A 24871-nucleotide genomic window follows, 5' to 3' on the forward strand; every position below is an offset into this window, starting at 1 on the left:
GCACAAACCAATAAAAACCATTGACAGTTATGCCAAGAGTAGAAAAGTGGTTACACATGCCTGGCATTCAGTTGGTGGTATTTTCCCAGGATCACATTTAGAACCCATGCTGTCCTTTTCAGAAGATGAATAGCAACATTTTCTTTCTTTTTTTCATTGTTTTAATCTAAGTCAGAGGCTTAGAAATATAAGAGGTGATATGTGAAGAATTATGGAGACCCAATGTCATATAAACTCAAGTCTCTGGCATTCGATGAACACTTATAGGATTTAATCCTCCTGGAGAATCCACATATTTTTAGCCTAGACCTGGAGCAACTACCTCATTAATGGGACAATGAAAGCACAAGTATCCCAAGATAAAAATCTCTCAGAGGAAAAACCACACTGGAGAGGAAAAAAGAGAAGACCATACATTAATCTGCTCATATCTGGAGTTGGAGGTACTACTGAGATGACCAAATGGAAACCATAAATATATAAAGAAATGATATTGAAAATAGAGTACATTTGGAGATGAAGATCATGGAGCCATCTGTATAGAAGAGAGTAATAATGTCATTAAGGTGCATAAGAGCAAAAGCAAATGTCAATAAGAAAAACTATAGGAAGGAAGAAGATGGGAGATCCTGCTCCCCTTAACAAAGATAAAAAAAAAAATGCTGAGTGAGAAATGTTGCAACCTCATAAATTGTCACATGGAAGTATATATTTACAAATTACCTTATAATTAACATCCCTCAATGAGAATGATATTCTGAGAAAAAAAGCAGAAAATATAGTTATATGGCTATCTAAAAATGTAAAATTTCACACATTAAATAAAGATAATCTAGGAAAAATATGACAAGATCTATTACAAAAGAGCTTTTACAAATTGTTTGCTTTAATGATATTAATAACATAATGATAGCTAACATTTACTAAGCACTTAACACATGCTAGACCTTAAGTCTTCTTCACATATATTTATAGTTCATATAAGTTTTATAACAACCTCAGAAAGTCAATACTATTGTAACCTTACCCATTTATCCATGAGGAAACTGAGACACAGACAAGTAACTAGCCCTTTATCACATATCTCGTTTGTGGTGGAGCCAGGATCAAAAGGTAGACAATTTACTTCTGGAGCTCATTCTCTCTTCAGAGTTTACATGGATTCTAAGTCAGACCTTCGGATAGGAAGGTAAATGGTTATAAGCCAGAAGATTTCCACACTCTCACCAACATTGCACTCGCTTTTCTTTGGGTCTTGGCCAGAGGGGTGAGCCCTTGTGACTATGCCTCACTGGTTGACTAGCACTGAGTTGCACCGAAGACCAACATAGAGAAAGAAGGTCTTTGGGATAAACCTGGGAGGATGAAGGGTAAAAAATGCAGACCTTAAATCTTGATCCCAAGGGATCCTTTAAGGATGAATGAGTCTCCCTTAGAAGGTGAGAAATTAAACATAAACTCTTTAACTTGTAGAGATGCTGAGATGTTTTCCTCAAGTAGTAAACTTTGAATCATGGTTATATGCATGGTAGGGAGCCTATGAGGATGGAACATGGATGAAGAAGTGACAGGATGTTCAGGGGGCAGGTGCAGGCAGAAAATCAGCTGCCTCCAAGAGTGGTAAGAGAAGCTGAAGAGCATCCTTTATCCAGACTAGCCCAACATGCAGTCCAGAAGGCTGTGAGATATGAGGAAAGGGTCACCATAAACTGCAAGCTGACTACGTCAAAAATGACACTTGGAATCCGAGAGTAGGTATGTGCAGTGGTATCACAGATATACACCCACCCCATCCCTGCCCAGCTGGGAGATAACAGACCTACAGGTTTAGCACTTTCACCACTGGGACTAGAACCCTGGATTTAGCTAGAGGCTGGCTTAGACCTTTTCATAGTTCTTCTGTATGAACCATACAATTTAGAACCATACTATTTAGAGATGATCAATTTACATGACCTGCATAAAGCCTGTCTTTCCAGAAGAAGCTCAGGTTCAATAAAAATAAATTGATTTCTCTCTTGTCCTTCTCAATCTTCTCTCCTTCCTTCTTTCCTTTCTTCCTGCCTGCCTGCCTTCCTCATTAATAGACATGAACTAGTCACCTGTATACTCTCTGAAGTATGCAGTTAGTGCTGACAACACATTAGTTTAACCTAGAAAAACTAACCCTGTTTTATTTTATCTGAGAGTCTGAGACCCCTCTTTGATCCTTAAAAACTTGCCAATTTCTTGCCAAGCAAATATGTGCAGGGTTTTAGAGAGCCGTAGGTAACAGAGACAAAATAGAAACAACACACAGAATTTGGAGGCAGAGCTTTTAAAGCTCTGAAGCTTGAGGCCCCGCTGCTGCTCCAAGCCTGCCTATGGCACCAGGTTCCTCTGCTATGAGTCCCTTTGCCTCCTGAGGGCAGTGAGTCCTGGGCATAGGTAGCCTGTCTGCCTTGGGCACACACTGTAGTATGTTTCCATACCTTCCTCTGGTAGTCCAATATTCAGTCCAATATTCACCCCCATTTTCCTCTCCAGCCCCTGCTCCTATATTCTAGTCCCACAGACTCTGTGGATATCCTAATCACAGAGACAGAAACAGAGGTGACACTCAGATGTGATCGATGAAACTTACAATGCTGTAAACAAGACTCAGGACTTAGACTGCCTACTGATGTTCATTCTTGTGCCATTTGTTCAGCAAATATGTATTTAGGAACTCCTGTATAATGGACATTGTTCCAGGTTCTGGAAATAAGGTAATAAACAAGCCAGATAGACTTGTTTTAAATGCCTGGAAGCTATAAACCAAAGAGATGTACGTGATGAGAACAATGCCACTCTGGATAAGAAGGAACCTGTTACCTTAACACTGGCCAGTGCAAACCCAGTCTGGCAGACATCTGTGATCCTCTAGACTTGTAAGGAATCCTATAGCTGTATAGCTCTTTGCATTTAAGGGCAAAACTAGACAAGACAGAACCTCACTCTCATGAATCCATGCCCTAAGAAAGAGAAGAAACTTCCCTCATAGGAACATTGGTGCAGTCTTGCAGTTTTCTTATCAAGTAGGAAAATTAGAACTCCTAAAACTTTGTGCCAGAACTTAAGACAAATAAATTGCCTGGATCATGCATTATTTATAATGCATTTAACTATTTTCCCTAATATAAATCTGTTGATGAACCACTCATGTGGCATATAAATAGGAATTCTATTAAAAAGTTAGATGTGTTGCTTTAGAAGATATATTAAAATTATTAGAGTCTGACTTAAATTTTTAATAGTAATACAAAATATAAAGTACCATAGCCTTGTTTAGAAGAAACGGGATTTCTGAAATCTACCAGAATAGCTTTCTAAAAGCCAGTATTTTATGGCCTTTAGTGGGCTGAAATACTTATAATGATGGATTGGAAAAATGGATGTTTGAATACATAAGGTTCACGAGCATAAGAAAGAATTGGTACCTCCTAACTTTAGATTGTCGGTTTCAGAGGATGAGAATGAATGTGTCCTCATACTCATTTTAATTTTGAAAGACAATGCAGATATCCCTACTATGGAATGGTTTATTACATCACCACCTATAGAGATTAACAACACTAGATGTTTCCAACTCTCTAAGAGGCCAAGAAGTATTAACCCAAGGTCAGATTCAGGTAATTGATCGTGACTCATGAATTTTCAGAGATCCCCCATGGTTGTTTTTAAATTTTCAGCAGTTATGTCTTTTTCTCTGGGGAGAGGGTATTCAAAACTCCTCACGTGGCCATTCTGGACTACTTCTCCCCTCCTGCCCCCTGCCCATAAAACAGTTTATAGAAATAGGTGTCCAGACCATGGGCTGTAGTTCACCAACTCAACTCCTGCTCTAGCCTAATTTTGTCTCATTACTAGAGCATGGCCATTCCGCAGATGCCGGTAAAGCCTTTCTGGGGTTTCTCTCCAATGCCTTTTAAAGCTTTTTCCTACACAGACACATATTACTGTTTAGCCAAGAATTTAAGATAATTCTTCCAGACATATGGAGTTCTTGTGCAGCTTCCTCCTCTCTGGTGGTCTTTCCTTGAAAATTCTAGCTGCCTCAGCCCCTGCTGATTTTGTAACCCGTTTCCACAACTCAAAATTTGCAACGCTCTGTTGCTCTGTTCCCCACTGTGTGTGTGCAGAAATTGCCCCATGTTTTGGTGCTTTGGCAGAATCACAGTCCTGCGCTGTCTGCTTTCCAGTGGCTGAATACAATTGTTTCATATATCCTGTTAATTTGTGTTACTTGTATAGAGCAGGATGCCAAAGGCAATTAGATTCTACGAAGTGATCACGTCACAGAGAAGCCGCCGATAGAGGTGGAGACAGCCACACAGATAGCCACCTGCCTCTGCTGCCTGCTCTTCCCCTAATTCTGCCATGAGCCCAATATTCACCTGCATCACAATCCTTTGTCTCCTGGCTGCAGGTAAGTCCCTGTTCTGCAGTTGTCAGCTCCCTGCTCTAAGCCTTTCATCCATGTCATCAAACTCCCTCATGGGCTCAGTCTCCAACTCCTGTCTGCTTTCTTTACAGGTTCTCCTGGTGAAGAAGTCACCCAGACTCCAAAACATCTTGTCAAAGGGGAAGGACAGAAAGCAAAATTATATTGTGCCCCAATAAAAGGACACAGTTATGTTTTTTGGTACCAACAGGTCTTGAAAAAAGAGTTCAAGTTCTTGATTTCCTTCCAGGATGAAAATATCTTTGATGAAACAGGGATGCCCAAGGAAAGATTTTCAGCTAAGTGCCTCCTAAATTCACCCTGTAGCCTTGAGATCCAGGCTACGAAGCTGAAGGATTCAGCCGTGTATTTTTGTGCCAGCAGCCAATCCACAGTGTTAAATATTAGCTAATCTTAGGGCACAAACTCATCACGGACCCAGCTCAGGAAGTGGGTGGTGTACTAGGTTGGAAGGAAATAACAGAAACTAGAGCTAGCTTAAGCCAAAGGGGAATGTATTCTAAGGCTAAATGTACGTCCCATAGAACCACAAAGCAAGAACACAGGAACTTTCCAGAAATAAACTGCAATGAAACCTTAGAACCGGTGGCTCGCGCCTGTAATCCCGGCGCTTTGGGAGGCTGAGAGCGGATCATGAAGTCAGGAGATCAAGACCATCCTGACTAACACGGTGAAACCCTGTCTCTACTAAAAAAAAAAAAAAATTAGCCAGGGGTGGTGGCGGGCGCCTGCCTGTAGTCCCAGCTACTCGGGAGGCTGAGGCAGGAGAATGACGTGAACCCGGGAGGCGGAGCTTGTAGTGAGCCAAGATGGCGCCACTGCACTCCAGCCTGGGAGACAGAGCGAGACTCCATCTCAAAAAAAAAAAAAAGAAAAGAAAAGAAAAGAAACCTTAGAACCATGGCATGGTCGATTGACAACTCATTTTTTATATACCTTGTCGGCCTCATTATTCTGTTTTATTATAAGTCGTCTTTTTCTGTTTCTTGGGTCTTACAGTAATTAGAAAATTGCACATTCAGGTGTTAGCCCTCCAGTCAATTGAGACAAACGTGACTTTCTCTCATGCTAGATTACAAATCCAGGGTGCAGGAGACAAAAAAAATGTGATCCTGCTTTACTCAAGAATGTGCTCGTGGAAATCCAAGGGAATTGAATTATTTTGAACAAGATGGTATCTGAGAGCCTGTCCCTGTGACCTTGTGGACCAAGGATTTCAGGGGGTGGAATCCGGTCAGAACATCCAATAGGCACCCATCACAAGTGAGAAGTCAGGGATAATTAATACATTTTCTGGAATATACAATCCTTGGGAAAAGAGAAGAGTCTGGAGAGGGGATCAAAACCTTATTATTTAGAACAGTATCAGACCACGTAAAGAGTCTGGTTAATCTCTCTTTAAGACATTAAACCGGCCAGGTGTGGTGGCTCATGGCTATAATCCCAGCACTTTGGGAGGCCAAGGCAAGCAGATCACCTGATGTTGGGAGTTCAAGACCAGCCTGACCAACATGGAGAAACCCCATCTCTACTAAAAATACAAAATTAGCCAGGTGTGGTGGCACATGCCTGTAATCCCAGCAACTTGGGAGGCTGAGGCTGGAGAATCGCTTGAACCTGGGAGGGGGAGGTTGTGGTGAGCCAAGATCGTGCCACTGCACTCTAGCCTGGGCAACAAGAGCGAAACTCCATCTCAAAAAAATAAATAAATAAAATAAAATAGAAGGAAAAAAAGAAATTAAACCTAGATAACACAAAAAGCATGTTCATTTTAAGTGTGACAACTTCAGCTCCTACAAATTCACTAATTGGCCTCTATGGCACTGAAGGAGAACAGATTAATGTGCTCTTGGTGTAAAACATTCATGCACAGACAATTAAAAAATCTTCAGGTATATGATTCAAATTGTAATGAGGGGCAACGTATTCAACATCAACATTCCTAATGAGGCATTATGGTATCAACTCTACGTAGGCAGGAGACTACACTTACATTGAGCAGTTATAGAATTCAAAATAACTCTGCTAAAATTTGATAATCCATTCTGTTCACAGATCTGGTCACTACCTAGTATTTGCCTTGAGAGAAGTTCCTTTATTCTCCCCAGTTACATCTGCTCTTATTTCAGTATAAGCTGAACCCAGTTGTCTTACTTCCAGAAGTCCAAAGTTACCTCTTTTCTTGGGAAAAAAATTCACTCTGACCCCTAGAAACAGAAGTTCTCACTTTATCACTTTTCTGATCTATTTAATACCACACGTTCTCATTTCAAGTTCCTTTTCCTGCTCTCCCTCAAGCCCAGTCTTGCTGTTGGTGGTCTACATCTTTGCTTTTGTTACAGGGAAGTCACTCCTCTAGATGCCATTTTCAGCTTTTTCTTGAAATATTTCCATTCTAACAAAACTCTTCTCCTAAAGATTAAAATTACATACTTACCAGACCAAAACACACATATGTGTTTCTTTGCCTGCTTGATCTCTTTGAAGCTCTTGACAATACTGACCATGTCCTAAGTCCTGAGCATTAATTTTTGCTCAGTTTCATTTATATCATTTTCAGCTAGGTTTCTCATTTTCTCTATTCTTTTTGTTTTCAGTGCAGTTCCCAGAAACTAAATCTATCTATTTAATATTCTCTTTCCCAGGAAAATTCTTCTCATTCTATTTAAAGTTTAACATTCTAATTTAATGGGAAAGTGGTCTTCTTTTTTGTTTAGTCTTTAAAAAATCTCTACTGAAAAAAATTTGAATACAAAAATTAGCTGGGCGCTGTGGCAGGAGCCTGTAATCCCAGCTACTTGGGAGGCTGAGGCAGGAGGATCACTTGAACCTCGGAGGCGGGGGTTCCAGTGAGCTGAGATTACACCACTGCACTCCAGCCTGGGCAACAGAGAGAGACTCCATCTCAAAAAAAAAAAAGAAAAGAAAAAAGTTGTGAAGTGTGGTCTGAGACAACTTTTCTCAGTATCACCTGAGGGATGGGTTAAACAGGTATATCCTAGGACAGGGTCAGAACTTCAGAGTCAAAATTTCTTGTTGGTGGACTTTAGGAATACATATCATTGCTCTTGAGTATTTCTGTTTGTGCTAAAGTTCTGCCCTAAGGACTTCATAAGATTAATAACATCGAAATCTTCTGTAGTGTTTTACACTTTTGTTCTTCATTTTTTTATTCTGTTTCTTCTCTTTCCTTTTCCACTTCATCTTATGTTTTCCTGAATCTTCAACTTTCCTAAGCACCTGCAAGTGGGACTGGAGCCTTGTTTAACATCATCCATGTAGCAAAATAAGGATGAGGCCAAATATTTGAACCAAGGACCCCCATCTCCTATGGAAGGTGCCCTGAGGTTGTGGGTGTTGCTGGGGACATTATGTCACAGCCAGATCCTACCTCATGCAGCCAAGGGAACCCAGAACTTTCACTATTCTTTGCTACTGCACATCAGAACCCATCGCTGGGAGTGCCTTGCCCTGCCTGACCTCACCATGGATATCTGGCTCCTCTGCTGGGTGACCCTGTGTCTCTTGGGGGCAAGTGAGTCCAGATATACTTAAAAATTTGCATAAAAGATGTTTTTGGCTGGGCGTGGTGGCTCACGGCCGTAATCCCACCTCTTTAGGAGGTTGAGGTGAGTGGATCACCAGAGGTCAAGAGTTCAAGACCAGCCTGGTTAACATGGTGAAACCCCTTCTCTACCAAAAAATACAAAAATTAACCAGGCGTGGTAGCATGCTCCTCTAGTCCCAGCTACTTGGGAGGCTGAGGTGGGAGGATCACTTGAATCTGGGAGGTAGAGGCTGCAGTGAGCAGAGATCACATTTCACTCCAGCTTGGGCAAGAGAGAGAGACCCTGTCTCAAAAAAAAAAAAAGATGTTTTCTTTGGGCTTCCCTTCACCTTCTATGGCTTCTGTCTTCTTCCACAGGACACTTAGAGCCTGGAGTCAGCCAGACCCCCAGACACAAGGTCACCGAGATAGGACAGGAGGTGATTCTGAGGTGCGATCCATCTTCTGGTCACATATTTGTTCACTGGTACCGACAGAATCTGAGGCAAGAAATGAAGTTTCTGATTTCCTTCCAATACCAAAACATTGCAGTTGATTCAGGGATGCCCAAGGAATGATGCACAGCTGAAAGACCTAACGGAATGTCTTCCATGCTGAAGATCCATCCCACAGAGCCGAGGGACTCAGCCGTGTATCTCTGCAGTAGCGGTGGCACAGCATGGCTGAGTCAGTTCCCTCCAGGGTGCAAACCCTCTGGCTGCTCTCCTCCCAGATGAACTCCAAGAAAACATTTGAAAAAGCCTCTTCCTTATCTTCCTACCCCAGAAGAAAGAAGCGAGTTGATTGTTGTGGCTGCAGCTGCTACCAGGAGAGTACCAGACCATGAATTAATGTCTTAAATGGTCGTGATGGGTACATTGGGCAATGCGCTCCTGAAACTACCCAAATACAGAACGAGACATTCTGTGGATCAGGAGGAATCCACATGTTTAGAAGGAAGGGCCCTAGACGAATTTCCAAGTTCAGAGACCAGCTATCTGAGGTTGATATTACTTACCAAAACACAAAAACATTCCTACTGATTTTATCTCAAACACAGTTCTCCTGCAAACTCTTCCCCCACCAACGTACCCCAGCAGAGGCAATGACATGTACATTTGTGGAACAGCCTGCTGACTACTGCAGATCCACCTCTTCAACAAGACCAACTTTCCCTGGAGGGCAGTGACTAAACCAAACCGCAAGGCAGACGGCAACACGACCCTCTTAGCGGATGGATGCCAGAGAAACACTGTCTAAAATCCCCACTCGGGGACCGTCCTAGCAAATTCAGTTCCTCATACGGCTGCCCAGGGGAGCGCGATGTTTTATTCTGTTACTTCAAACACTCAACTGTTCCTCTCTCTCTCGGAGGCCCTAGACTCACAGACACTGGAACTGGAGTCAGAAAAATTGCTTTCTAATCCCAAAACTGGTTTGTTTACTCCCCTTCATCTGTGAAATCTTGGCAAATGCTCTTACTTCTCTGGGAGTCAGTGTCCTCCTCTTCAAAATTAGAGACTTGCTGCACTTAGTCTCTAAGATCTAATACAACTATGATCATTTGACTCGCTAGCTATTTATTTATTTATACAAATATTAGAATATTGATATATACATTTAACATAAATATATTTATATTTAATATAAACATAAAATTTATAATATTTTATATAAATTTATATCAATAAATATAAATATATATTATATATATTTTATATAAATATAAAAATAAATATATATTTATTGATATAAATATAAATATTTATATCACATAAGATTTATATATAAACATATGCAAATATATTTTATGTAAATTTTAATACAAATATTAAAAATACATTATATATAAGTATTAATATATAAATATATGTGTGTATGTATAATCTATCTATCTACAGCTATTTTACACATGTGACAATCAGGGTTGCGATGGAAGACATCACTACCAGCTGGCAAATATGAGCATAATTACATATGCAGATAACACAGATCCAGAGACTATCTGGTTGCAAGGGACATTATAGATCACCCCTAGATACCACAACTTTGAAGCTAATTTGAAATGTGGTTTGTGCAAGTATTATACAGTTCCTGCAATCCCCTCCACTGCTGCTAGATGGCAGTAAAGGACCATGTTAGAAAGTCCGGGGAGGGGACGTCATGATTTATTTACCGCGCAGTCATATTTACCACGCAATCCCGGTTTAGTCTTGTTGTCCTGTCATAATTGTTAATAGCATCCTCTTTCACATACAAAAGTGTCTCAATTTGAACATTAAACTATACGGTCATTGTAGATAATGACACAAATCATAGCATCTCTGTTGAAAGTAAATTGTTTATTAATGTTGTAGTACCTTCATTTCTTTGTTTCGGTTTAATGAAATCGATTTTTTAAATTATAGAATAAATAAACACGAAGCTATAGCATTGGTCTGCTTTTTGTCATTTTACTATTTAAATATATCTCAGCCCTACTTACAGTTTGTATTAGCGATAGGTGGTGTATGAAGCCTCAACTTAAAAACTCAGCTTGGTCTTCTTAGTGCTTCTGTCACTGTCTGCCCAGCACCCACTGACTCTCAATGTGTTCCAACGTTTCCCAATTCCTACCTGCTAATAAACCTACCAGGATATTTCCAGACCTATTTTCTCTGTGAAGAAAACCAACCGACGTTGACTTTCCCTCATTCATCTACTAATACATAAATGTAACCAAATGCCAGTGACAACAGGGTAAAATAAGTAATAAAAGTGAAACAGGATAAAAGAATTGTTATACACTTATTGGCCTTCCGGAGAAATCCACCCTCTTCTCTCTAGTCTCCTGTGCACCCTGCCAACGTCATTGGCTGTAAAAATACCTCATGTTCATTTAGCACTCTGCAGTTTACTGAGTAATTTGTTGTTTTATTTTCATGCTTTAATTATATGTTTCCAGGTTCTCTGAGCATTTGAGCTCCTGCTCTTCCCAGATGGGCTTTCATAACAAGGCCAGCCCCTTTCTCTCTCCCCTTCTGCCAGTGCCCATCATTTGAACCAAATTTTCTTTCTGTCTCTCTTACTTGATTCTTTCCCAACTTGTGCCTTCTGTTTGGTCTCTTAAAATATTTCCCTATTCAGTGATAACTCCCTTAATGAAGGCATCTTTATTGCCTGCCTTGGAAATCCTCAGAATTATAGAAACATCTTTCGTGTTCACCTTGGCATGTTTTATATGTTTCATATATATTTTCACAAATAATAAAAAATTTTTGTATATTTTCCATACGTAATAAAAATGTCCCTTCAACATGTAATATATAACAAGATTAGTGATCTTCCACCTAATGTCTTGGACAATGTGACTTCTGATAGGTACAGTCTTTGACCCCTACTCACTCATGATTAAAGAAATACCTTTCTCTCAAAGGAACTATCTGTGTTCACAGCATTAAGTCTCATCCTGGATGCCTCAAGAAGACGTTCAAATGTCCACTGCCCACCCAGCTATGTGATGCTGCCTGCCATGGGTCACTAGAAGGTGATAGTTAAAAGTGTAGGCTCTGGAATCAAATAATGCAGACCACAATTCTGGCTCCTCTACTCAAACGCTATGTGAACATGAGCAAGACTATGAACCTCTCTATGCCTCACTTCCTCACCTCTAAAATGAAGATAATAGTACCTACCTGGGGCTGAGCACAGTGGCTCATGCCTGTAATCCCATCACTTTGGGAGGCCGAGGCGGGTAGATCATCCTAGGTTGGGAGTTCGAGACCAGCCTGACCAACATGGAGAAACCCTGTCTCTACTAAAAATACAAAATTAGCTGGGCGTGGTGGCACATGCCTGTAATCCCAGCTAGTCAAGAGGCTGAGGCAGGAGAATCTCTTGAACCCGGGAGGCGGAGGTTGTGGTGAGCCAAGATTGCACCATTGCACTCCATCCTGGATGACAAGAGTGAAACTCTGTCTCAATAATAATAATAATAATAATAATAATAATAATAATAATACCTACCTGATAGTATTGGGTTAAATAAGATAATGAAAATCTCTAGTATGGTGCCTAAAACTCAAATGCTAGTATACATAAGTTTGGCCTACTATTATGAGGTGTTATTATTTAGGATTGCTGTGCTTCAGCTTTTTGCTGAGTTTCACGGTTTAGCTCTTACTGGATCACTGACAGAAGCAACTCCGTGACTGGTTATTCTGTCATTACCCCCAGATACTGTGCGATACCTTCCAAATCTACTACAAACAACGAGTGTGCATTTCTCTTGCTTGTTCCATCCAAGTGGAAAGAAATCTGTCCAGAGATGTCATTATGCTTCAGTCAATCCAGCCGTGCCAGACAATATCAGCATAAATGTCAAAATTACCATATGTGGTCAACATATGCTGATACTGTGACCATATGCTACATGGGACTTGTTCCCTTAATTGTGAATAAGAGAACTATTAGTGTAGGTATTATTATCCCCAATTTTATAGGCTCAGAAAGAGTAATAATTTGTCCAATGTCTCACAACTGTGAGTATGTTTCATGGCAAAGATTGGAAACGAAGCAGTAACTTTTTTTCTAGTAAGATTACAAGAATGATCTTAATTTCTTTCTAAGCAAACGCAGTGATCATCACAACAGTTATGTTAAATCAGCTCAATAATATCCTAGAAGAACATATTGTAATATTCATTAGAGGTGGTATGGGCTTTAAGAGGGAGAAAAAACTAGGCAGGATATTGCTATACGTGAAGTACCATGCTAGATATTTCACATATGGTATTTCATTTCATCCATACCAGTAACCCAAAATTATGTGATTTATCCCTATTTTACTAACAAAGAAATTGAAGTTTAAGGAGGGTAAGTGCAGGATGTACACTAAGCCGATCGTAGAGCTGGCATTTGTAATCAAGGGTTTTATTTAATTTGATTTGCTCTACTATCATCATGTTGAGTTAAGAATGACAAAGGGCTGGGTGCACTGGCTGACACCTATAGTTCTAGCTGCTCCGGAAACTGAGGCAGTAGGGTTGCTTGATCCCAGGAGTTCGAGGCTGCAGTGAGATATGGTCATGCCACCGAACTCCAGCCTGGGTAACAGAATGAGACCCTGTCTCTAAAAATTTAAAAAAAAAAAAAAGAAATTTTCAAAAAAGAATAAAAATTAAAAATTTTTTTTTTTTTTTTTTAAGGCTGGGTGCGGTGGCTCATGCCTGTAATCCCAGCACTTTGGGAGGCTGAGGCGGGCGGATCACGAGGTCGGGAAATCAAGACCATCCTGGCTAACATGGTGAAACCCTAACTCTACTAAAAAATACAAAAAATTAGTCGGGCGTGGTGGCGGGCACCTGTAGTCCCAGCTACTCAGGAGGCCGAGGCAGGAGAATGGCATTAACCCAGAAGGCGGAGCTTGCAGTGAGCTGAGATCATGCCACTGCACTCCAGCCTAGGCGACAGAGTAAGACTCTCTCTCAAAAAAAAAAAAATAAATAAGTAAAAAAAAGTGTGTGTATATATATAAGTATATATATATATATATAATTTTTTTTTTTTTTTTAAAGAATGAGAAAGGAACTAGAACAAGCAGAGAGAAAAAGCCCAGGGGCACAACAGCTAAAGGATGACTAATGGAAGTTGAAAATAGGAAGCTGAAAGGTACAGAAATACTGTGCAAAGACAAACTACAAATTATCTGGAGAAAGACAAGAATAAGAACAGTTCCCAGAGGTCTGAACACAGCACATTATGTCTTCTTGCTATACAGTGACCACCAAACTTGTCAATACTGTGGGCAAATGCTAGTGCCATTGCCTGTGGCTAAGCAGAAATTTTGACACTTGGGAAGGTTGGCATGAGATTGAACAGTTGCCATGGTGACCTGCCATAGATATTTTGACTGATGATGAGTAGACACAAAGTGCCAATGCTTAAGACCTAGCTTCAGATACTTAGGATTTAGTGGAGAGGCTGTTTTGACTATTTCTTTTCTTTTTGTGACAGAGTCTCGCTCTGTCTCCCAGGCTGGATGGAGTGCAGTGGCACGATCTCGGCTCACTGCAAGCTCTGCCTCCCGGGTTCATGCCATTCTCCTGCCTCAGCCTACCGAGTAGCTGGGACTACAGGCATCCACTACCATGCCTGGCTAATTTTATGTACTTTTAGTAGAGACGGGGTTTCACCGTGTTAACCAGGATGGTCTCGATCTCCTGACCTCGTGATCCGCTCACCTCGGCCTCCCAAAGTGCTGGGATCACAGGCGTGAGCCACTGCACCCGGCCCAACTATTTCTGACATCTGACTTAGGCTGCACAGGAGGTAGGGCTTCTTGACAGGGAGGAGCTAATGCAGGGACTGTGATGTGCCAGGCTATTTGGGTTGGGGTAGAGAAACCACAGAGCGACAGACATAAGGTCTCTCCCTTGTTTGTGGGACATACCTACTGGTCCTGCCCTAGGCCCCAGATTCTTTGTTACGTGGCCTTTTCTACTGGGAGCAGGTGGGGCATTCCAGTTCCAGATGTTCTGGGACCTGGCTTGAAGTTTTTCACTGATGGCTGCATCATTAGGCTCACTCTTCTGCCCTTTCCTCAGTTCCTGTCTTTGTTTTCACTTTCAGTCACCTAGAAATGACAATATCCAATCAGAAGTTGAGAATGAGACAAGCTTGGGAAGACATTGAGGAATGTCTCTTGTTGTGGTATTGATAAATCTAGAGATGGGACCACAGCTTGCTTATAGCTGCTTAGAGTAAAATGATTAATCAGAAAAAGTAATTCCCAAGGATTTGTAGTCAGTCTGCCTGAGGCTAATATATTTATTCACAGCAAAATATCTGCTGCCTAAAATGACTCTGCAAGTTACCCCTACAATACCAGCTACTCAGAGTGATACAATCACCTGGTTGCAATAGGAAATTATCCTGGCTTCAGTTATCTAGTAAGACAGGTGTACATATCAATCTTAGAGCTCTTGAGAAGACCCAGTAGCCCCAGACCCGTGCAATTATATTATAAGGACTCAAGTAACTTCTCGGCTAAAGGAAGAATGACGAAGCAGGAAAGAGAAAAAATGATTTGTATTTTTTGAGGTTAACTTGCTTAGAAATTTTAGGGGGGATAAACTCAATCTTGACTAACAGGAAATTTAATTAATTTAGAGTTATTAAATAATAGCTCCTCCACATCAGGGACTATGATAAATGTTATTAACAACACAAAGAAGAATAAGACTTTCCCTTCTAGGAACATACCATTTAGTGGGAAGAAAGACAGACAGCTACACTCACAGACAGATACACTCACACACATACACACACACACATGCACATACACTTAAAACAGAAGTGGTAGAGGCTGAGGGAAATCCCCTAAGTTAGACATAAAGAAAGTGCTCCATTTGCTCAGAGTTAGAGGTGAAAACCAAGAATGTTGGCAGAAAAGAATGTTTTAAAGCAACCTTGAATGATTCTTGCACTGGGTATTGGAATTAGAAAATGAAAGTTTAGGCAGAGTGGGGAGCAGGACAGTCACTGAAGTGGGAAGGCACACATGGGCTCAGCAAAACCGGGGCACAGTGTAATGTCATTGGGGTGAAGTCAAGAAAAGTAGCTTAAAATTAAGCCATAGAGAATCCAAAGATTTTTAATTTTCTTTTGATTTCGAAAATGATCTTTTCATATTATTGAGCCAGAAAAAAATTAAGTCATCTATATATTAGACAAAGTTGTCAAAAGCAACTAAATGGAGGGATGTTAAAATGGGAAAGAAAAAAGGTAGCACATTTAACCTATAGCTAACAGTACTGTATTATACACTAAAAAATGTGTTTGCAGGGTAAGTCTCATAGCACAAACAATAAAATAAATTTCTTAAAGAAAAATTTAATTATTGGAATAGCCTAGACAAGAAATTATGAGGCTTTGAACTGAAACAACAGTAACAGAATTTGAAAGAGGAGAATAAACTCTTGGGATATAGAATGAACAAAATTTTAACACTGTCTGCTGTAAAAAATGAGGGAGATTAGAGGGATTAAGGTGACCTTGGATTTCAAGAAAAAAAAAAATGTGGCCAACAAATCCAGGGAGCACAGATGAAAGAGAATAGTCAATAAAGGAGACATACAAATTCAAATGGGATCATTCTGAAATTGAGGCACATTTGAGATATCCTCACATCTATCCTTATAATCAAAACGAACTCACTATCTGCTCATTCTATGACCAGTGACCTCACTCACTGCTGCCTTACACTTCAGGGCTTACACACAGACACACACAAACACACACACACACCAAGAAAAGTAGCTTAAAATTAGGCCGTAGGGAATCTAAAATTTTAAAATTTAGAACAGATCTTCATCTAAGCCAGGAACCATTCCATTCATCTATGACTTCTGTCATTTAATAGAATAAACAAAATCTGCATGTGAATCCATGCAGAACTCCAAGTTCAGCATTGTTTCTCACCATTCTCAGAGCTGGTACCTGAAGCTGCAGGTGTGCATTCTCTGCTGCACTCTGTAATGGATGAGTGGAAATTCTTCCATAAAACTTTCGTCTATTGGGAGCAGGTGAGTCTAGGCAAAGTACGGACAATTTTTTTTTTTCTGGGATATCCAGTGGAAAAAAATAGAAAAGCATCATTTTTAAAGTACTGAAAGAAAAAAGTCAACCTGCAACAACCTCATTCTAGCCAGGGAAATTAGTCATTTTAAGAAAATAAGAGACAATCAGACTAGAAAGGAAGACATAACACAATCTCTAATTACAGTTGACATGACATAATCTTGTATATAGAAAATGTGAATTCTCACACACATACACATGTACACACACAACTCCACTAGATTTAATAGGCAAGTTCAGCAAGGTGCAGAATAAAAGATTAATACCAAAAGTTCTATTGTATGTCTATATGTTAGCAATGATATGAAAATGAAATTAAGAGCAGAATTATGTGTATAATTGCAACAAAATAATAAAATATCTTGGCATAAATTAAACAAAAAAAAAAACAGAAAAGACTTGTAGACTGAAAGGTGCAAAATATTGTTGAAATTAAAGACCTAATAGAAAGATACTCCATGTTCATGGATTGGAGGACTTAACATTGTTAAGTGGCAACACTCCCCAAATTGATCTATAGATTCATCTCTATCAAAATTTCAAAATTCTAGTTGTACTTTTTTTTTGGAAATTGACAAACCAAAGTAAAAATTCATATGGAAGTCCCAAGTACCAAGATCAGCCAAAACAATGTTGTAAAAGTAGAAAAAATGTTGAGCAACTCACACTTCACAATTTCAAAGCTTATTACTAAACTACATTACTCAAAACAGTATGGTTCTGGAACAGGATAAACATATAGATCAATGAAATAGAATTGAGAACCCTCAAATAAATTCATAAATTTATGGGCAATTAATTTTAGACAAGAGTGCCAGCCAAGACCATTCAATGGGGAAAGAATGGTAAATGGTACCGGGAAAACTGTGTGTGTATGTGTAAAAGAGTGAAGTTGGATCTTTTCTCATACCATAAACAAAAAACAACTCAAAATGAATTAAAGACCTAAATGTAAAAGCTAAAACTCTTGGAAGAAGGCATAGGTATACATCTTTGTGACCTTGGTGTGTATGTAACCAGCAGCAAATCCATATGGGTCCGCAGTAAACTGAATTCTAGCCTCTAGGAGGAGAGAATTTGGCCAAGGGGCAGAAGTTTAAGGCAGAGGAAAAGACCCAGGCAAGTTTTAGAGCAGGAGTAAAAGGAAGCAAAGTATACTTGGAAGAGGGCCAAGTGGGCAACCTGAGAGACCTAAGTGCCCTGTTTAGCCCTTGACTTGGGGTTTTACACATCATCATGGTTCTAGGGTTTGTGTTTCTCCCCCCTTGATGTCTTTTCCTTGGGGCAAGCTGTCTGTGTGCTCAGTGGCCTGCCAGCACTTGGGAGGGGCTGTGCGTGTAGTGTTCTTACTGGAGTCGTGCACGTGCTCACTTGAGGCATTTTTCCCTTACCAGTGGGGTGTTCCTAGAGTCATATGTTAGTTAAACTCCGTCATTTAGCCTCCGTGCACATGCTTGAGCCCACTCACCCAACTCCAGAGATCTTATCGGGAAGCTGCTGATCACAGGCTCCAGATGTTTTCTTATCTATGTGGAAACTGTCTTTCCCCGATGCTGGCTGTGACTAATTATCATCTTTGAAAGACAGTTTAACAACCACCTGACCATCACCTGATGATCACCTGACATTCTGGAGTGTGTGTGGTGGGGGTCGGGGGAGGGGGAAGAGGGGGTCTCTCATGCCCTCCTCATATCTGCCTACCTATTCTAACAGGTATATGTGAAGCAGATTCGCTGTGCACTGTTACGAATTCCAAGGGATTGTGTTAATTTTCCAGGGAGAAATGCATGAAGGATAGAGGAGGTCATCACCATGCCAACCACCACTTCAGCCCACTGCATCTTGAACTGCAATTTCCATCACTTGCATGATTCATATAACAAGTTGAGCAAAGCAACTTTATTACCCTCAGATAGGCAGCAAAGGACAGTAGAAGCTTAGGATTCATGGTGAGTTTGTCTCTCAAGGCTCAGAAAAACTACCCAGGATGAGTGGAACCTTGCCTGCATATGCCTCATGTTGCACTGTAGCTGAGAGACGCTGAAAGTGCACTCTGTCCTGGGTTTTAAACCCAGGGGCTACATTTAATGGGTTAAAGCACTGCAGGACATCCTGTTCTAAGAGAGACAAGAAGAGGCCAGGATTTTCCTGCCAGTTCCTCATTATCACAGGATGTGGTATTGCTAGCACATCCTACAGTTATTCTTAAGAACTATAAAAGAGAAAAGGGAGATCCGCATTGCCAAGGTCATTCAGGGACTTATCCTTCAGAGTAGGCAGTGAATTCTTAAATATGAAACTCAAAACTCAGGCCACCAAAGAAAAAGATATATTGGACTTAATCAAAATTTTTAAAGTCTGTGCCTCAAAGGACAGTTTCAAGAAAGACAACCCCAAAATGGATATATACTTGCAAATCATATATCTCACAGGGAATTGTATCAAGCATATATAAAGAACTCTTACAACTCAATAATAAAAAGACAAATAACCTAATTTAAAAATGAGAAAGGATCTAAACATGTCTCCAAAGAAGATCTGCAAATGGCCAAAAAATACATGCAAGATGCTCAGCATCATTAGTCGTGATGCAAATAGTGAAATGCAAATCAAAATCACAATGAGATACCACTTCACACCCAGTAGGCCATAATAAAGATACCCAGACAATAACAGGTGTAGGCATAGATGTGAGGAAATTGGGACCCTCAAGAATTGCCGGTGCCATTGTGTAAAACAGTCCAGCAGTTACTCAAAAGTTAAACATAGAATGACCGTGTAACCCAGCCATCCCTCTCCTAGGTATACCCCCAAGACAATAAAAAATATGTTCACTTAAAAAATTTATACACACACTTCAAACAGTATTATTCATATTAGTCAAAAAGTGAAAATATCCATCAATTGATGAGTGGATGAACTAAATAGGTTTTATTTATAAAATAAAACTGGTCATAAAAAGGAACAAAACACGGATACATGCTATACCATGGATGAACACTGAAAAGCTATAGAAAGTGAAGAAGGCAGGCACAAAAGGGCACATATTGTTGGACTTCATTTATATAAAATGTCTAGAATAGGCCGGGTGCAGTGACTCACACCTGTAATCCCAGCACCACTGCACTCCAGCCTGGCAATAGAGCAAGACTCTGTCTCCAGAAAAAAAAAAAAAAAGTCTAAAATAGGCAAATCCTTAAAGACAGAAAATAGATTAATGATTGCCATGGGCTGTGGGAAGGAATAAATGTGAAATGACATCTGATGATAAAGAATTTCTTTCTGCGGTGATAGAAATATTCTGGAATTCATGGTGACGGTTGCAGCTTTGTGAATATACTAAAAACCACTTATTTATATGTTTGAAAGGGTGGATGTTATGGTATGTAAATTATATTTCAATTTTAAAGAAAATGTCGACACTCAACATGAAGATATTCAAAATTACAGCTCCAACATCAGAAAGAAGACTATATTTTTGGATCTCTAGGATCCTGATATGAGTAAGACCATGAGTCATTATTATTTGGACACTAAATGTTAACATGATCTTATTTATTAGTCAAAGTGTGGAGGGGCCTAGAGGTGCAAGTCACACACCTAACTCCTCTGGGTTGCCTATCCAATGGAATGAGATTGTGCCTTGCTTCTTGTATCTTTCTTTCACTATGCCTGGGACAAAGTAGACTTTCACATAATTTTTATTCAATGCTACAGGATAAGAAAGGACAGGAAAATGGGAGGAAGGGGCTGGGCGCGGTGGCTCATGCCTGTTATCCCAGCACTTTGGGAGGCCGAGGCGGACAGATCATGAGGTCAGGAGATCGAGACCATCCTGGCTAACACGGTGAAACCCCGTCTCTACTAAAAATACAAAAACTTAGCCAGGCATGGTGGCGGGCGCCTCTAGTCCCAGCTACTCAGGAGGCTGAGGCAGGAGAATGGCGTGAACCCAGGAGGTGGAGCTTGCAGTGAGCCGAGATCGCGCCACTGCACTCCAGCCTGGGTGACAGAGCGACACTCAGTCTAAAAATAAATAAATAAATAAATAATAAAAAGGGAGGAAGGGAGATCTCTCAAACACAGGCATCCCATGCATGATTACAGAGAATGATACAGATAGGTATGCAGAATAAGGGGACCTGAGGTCAGAGGGGGGAGTCTTTTTAGAGTTTGTACTGTGAATTACTTATATCGAAAATTCAAGTGGAATAAGCGAAGGTGACAAAAGTGAATTACAAATTTTAAAGTTCCCTGAAAATGCTTGAAGCCATCCCTTAGCTGAGGTGTGGGAGCAAAAAAGCAAACTGAAACAATATGAAATCATTTTCTATCTCAAATTTTCCCTCCAGCAATGTTGGTGTCCACCTCCCTGTCTCTTAATGGGTGCATCTATGTATCATCGCTTGTCAATACCTCTACTCAGCAACAGCCAGAAAATAGAAAGATTATATGAGCCAATAAAAGGAAAATAAGGGAACAAAAAATAAGAATAGTGGAGAGATCAGCTACTTAGGCTGAGGTGGGAGGATTGCTTGAGCCCAGGAATTTGGGGCCAGCCTGGGCAAACAGCAAGACCCCATTTATGAAAAAAATGAATAACATTACCTGGGTGTGGTGGCCTGTAGTCCTAGCTACTTAGGAGGCTGAGATGAAGGACTCACTTGACCGATCCTAGGAGATTGAGGCTGTAATGAGATATGATTGCACTGCTGCACTGTAGCCTGGGCAGCGGAGCTAGATCCAGTCTTGAAAAAAAAAAAAACAAAAAGGTGAAGAGGGAAAAAGAATGAGTAATAGAGGTGCTTACTTCACAACACTAACCTCACAAACACACACTAAGCTAGGTTGTGTGTATAGGTTAGAACAAAAGATCTACCATTTAACTGACATGTAAGATTGGTTCTCGAAACCATAGGACCCACTGGAAATGGTGACCTCACAGGAAGATGCATCTTGTAGGAGGCAGCTGTGAGGTCTGGTTCCCCAGTGTGCTGTAGCAAGTGCCTTTGCCCTGCCTGTGGGCTCCCTCCATGGCCAACTCTGCTATGGACACCAGAGTCCTCTGCTGTGTGGTCATCTGTCTTCTGGGGACAGGTGAGTTTTCAGCTAAAGAATCACCATCAGTGGGCTTTGTTTTGGGCTCTACAGCAGATTCTCAAATATACCCTGGACCTCTGTGTTGACCAAATATTTTGTGAAAGGTATTGACATTTATATGAAAACAAATAATTGCATTATGGAGTGAAAAGCAAAATTCATGTGAGTTTTTAAATGAATGCAGGAGACTTCAAACAGGCTCCTTCACTGTAAGACATTCACCCTTCTGCCATTACAACTCTGTCTCATGCAGTCTCTTCTCCTCTGAGGTCTCTCAAATGCCGGCATCACACAGAACCCAAGACACCTGGTCAGGAGGAGGGGACAGGAGGCAAGACTGAGATGCAGCCCAATGAAAGGACACAGTCATGTTTATTGGCATCGGCAGCTCCCAGAGGAAGGTCTGAAATTCATGGTTTATCTCCAGAAAGAAAACATCATAGATGAGTCAGGAATGCCAAAGGAACGATTTTCTGCTGAATTTCCCAAAGAGGGCCCCAGCATCCTGAGGATCCAGCAGGCAGTGCGAGGAGATTCTGCAGCTTATTTCTGTGCCAGCTCACCACCCACATCGATGCAGAGCCACATCCTCTCAGTCCACAAACATCCTCCAGACCTGCCTTGGAAACAGCGGTGGGCTGGGAAGGGAAACGCGTTACCTGTACACTGAACAGGTCAGCTCTAAGGCATTCTGCAAGTTGAGGATGGAAATAGGGGAGGATTGTAGGAATAGCATGAAACATCCCAGGCTATGCTCAGAAACTAAGACTCTGTCATCCAAAGAACATAAAGATTTTTAAGAACTAGACATAATTTTTCAGTTTCCGCATTGACTTAATTTGTCAGTTTCAAAACACTTAGCAGTGTAACTGTTTTTTACTCCATACTGTATGTCAAGTTCTATATTTCATGCTTTACATCAATAATTTTATTTAATCACCAAGACACACAAGCAAAGGAAGCGCTTTCTTCATTTTCGCCAAGAGAAATTATGGTTCTAGGAGTTAATTTTTAGAAAGAAAGAGACAGAGATGGGGGAAGAAAGGGGAGGGGAAGGGAAGGGAAGGGAAGGGAAGGGAAGGGAAGGGAAGGGAGAAGGCAACCTAGTAGGTGGCAGAAAGCATTTGGCTCAAAGGGTTATGACTTTTATCTCACATCATGCTGCTTAGCATTCTTTCAGGCATAATCCTTGTTCTGTTCCTTGCCAAGTACCTGTGCAGGTTTGTATGGATGCTAGGTTCAAGAATTCCTGCTATAAAATTATAGAACATCGGAGAGATGACGGAAATAGAGTTGGATAAATTTGTCTAGAATTTAGGGAAAAGGTCTGGCCCACAGATATTGTTCATTAGTAATGCGTCACCTCAACTTTTTGTCTTAATGTTTGTTTTTATTCTCATCACTCAACAGATATAGGCCACCTACAGAAAAAAGATTTGTTATAATTTGCTTTGATGAAACAATTTCATAAAATCAAAAGGTAGACAAAAGCAAAGTCATTTCAAATATATGTGCAGACTAAGTCCAGCCTCACCAGCTTGGAGTATAAACCATGTGACTCCACTGCAGTTTTTGCCCTTTGATTTTCTAAAATCATTTAATGTACTCCTGCCCCTCCCTCACTTCACCCAAAAGGAGAAAAACCCAGAAAATCTCCCAGGAAGACAGAAGAGGGACATCAGCTGGGGAGCCTGAGAAAGATCTAGAGAGATTTCCAGAAAAAGACCAACCCTGAGACCCCAGCAAGGCTGCATAGAAGACGGATGCCAAACTTCATGCCATTTAAAGCACCAGACATGCAATTTAAAGGCACAGTCTTCCAAAGGTAGTGCTTTACAGGGAGGGGAAAAAAAGGCAAAGAGGAAGAAAGAGCGTCTTCTGGCAATTCAACAGTGAGGAGAAAAAGAGGAAAAAGGGGGAAACTGAGAATTCTGCAAAACAAACGGAAATCACAAATTAAGAGGACCCACAACCAGCCCCACTACAAAAACAAACAAAGCTCACTAAGGAGTCTGGATTTTGCTAGAATGATGGTCAAAGGAACATTAGACTAGGAATTTTGTAAAACACCTCAATAACACGAAAATGAGCAAGATGAAAGTAATACCCGTACAACAAAGGAAAACATCTCACCTCTGTTCCCTGTTCTCTCATCTCAAAAGCAATCATGAGTCAGAAGAAAACGTACGTCTACACTCCAAACAGAAATAAATACACTCAAGGAAGCAGCTGAGGATATAAGTGACCATAACTAGACCAGGACTTCAAAAACTCAGACTACAAATGGCCAAAACGAGAAGACATCAAAAAAACATATTGATTGAACTCAGGAGGGACATGAAAGAAAAAGACAAAGTTATCCCAGTCATGAAAAATAAATTAAAAGATGACCAACGGAGAATAAACCCAAATGAAAATTTAGTCAGGACATTGAACAAAGACAAAGAAACAAGTAGGAGAATGAGAAGGACATGAGTGAAACCAGCCAGTCAGAAGGTGGTCAAAGAAGGTGAGGTCTTTGTATGATTGCATGAGGGGCCTGGAGCAGCAGCGCTGGGCTCTGTGCAGCAGGACGGCTAAGCAGTAGGTTGTCACAGTGGCCACAGCACTGCTGGCCAGACCCCAGGAGTCACACTTTCCCTGAGAGAGCTGAGGGCATAAACAATAAGTTCTCCAGGGGATGGACTTCCTAAATATCCTGAGTTCATCATTACACATTCTATGCATGTAACAAAATACCACAGGCACCCACAAATAGGTACACATATTATGTATCAATGTTTTTTTTAAAAAAGGAAAAATAAATGAATTCCACATTCTTGTATAATCAGAGTGTCTACAGCACTCATAGAGTAACCCAAACCTTACGGTTGCTGGAAAGATAAAAACCAATGGGCCAATTGGAGTGAAACTCTGGCGCGGAAACGTGGGGTGCCAGCCCCCTCAGCACAGATGCAATGCAGAGTTACAGGAGGTGTGAATGACTCTGCTGTCTGTCCTGTCTCATCTGCAAAATTAGGAAGCCTGTCTTGAATATCTCTAGGAACCTCCCACCTCTTCATTCCAGCCTCTGACAAACTCTGCACATTAGGCCAGGAGAAGCCCCCGAGCCAAGCCTCTTT

The 24871-nt window shown here is 40.7% G+C and overlaps 2 gene segments (V, D, J or C); both read left to right on the plus strand.

Annotated features, from left to right (window-relative positions):
• The first annotated feature begins 4289 nt into the window (after positions 1 to 4289).
• On the plus strand, positions 4290 to 4874 carry LOC116812609 (T cell receptor beta variable 16-like). The segment is given in 2 exon segments: positions 4290 to 4447; positions 4555 to 4874. Coding segments are annotated over 2 exon segments (369 nt in total).
• A 16724-nt stretch (positions 4875 to 21598) lies between these two features.
• On the plus strand, positions 21599 to 22419 carry LOC116812655 (T cell receptor beta variable 18-like). The segment is given in 2 exon segments: positions 21599 to 21746; positions 22019 to 22419. Coding segments are annotated over 2 exon segments (549 nt in total).
• Positions 22420 to 24871: the final 2452 nt, after the last annotated feature.

The sequence above is a fragment of the Hylobates moloch genome, unplaced genomic scaffold, assembly GCF_009828535.3.
Source record: "Hylobates moloch isolate HMO894 unplaced genomic scaffold, HMol_V3 SCAFFOLD_1, whole genome shotgun sequence".
Lineage (NCBI taxonomy): Eukaryota > Metazoa > Chordata > Mammalia > Primates > Hylobatidae > Hylobates > Hylobates moloch.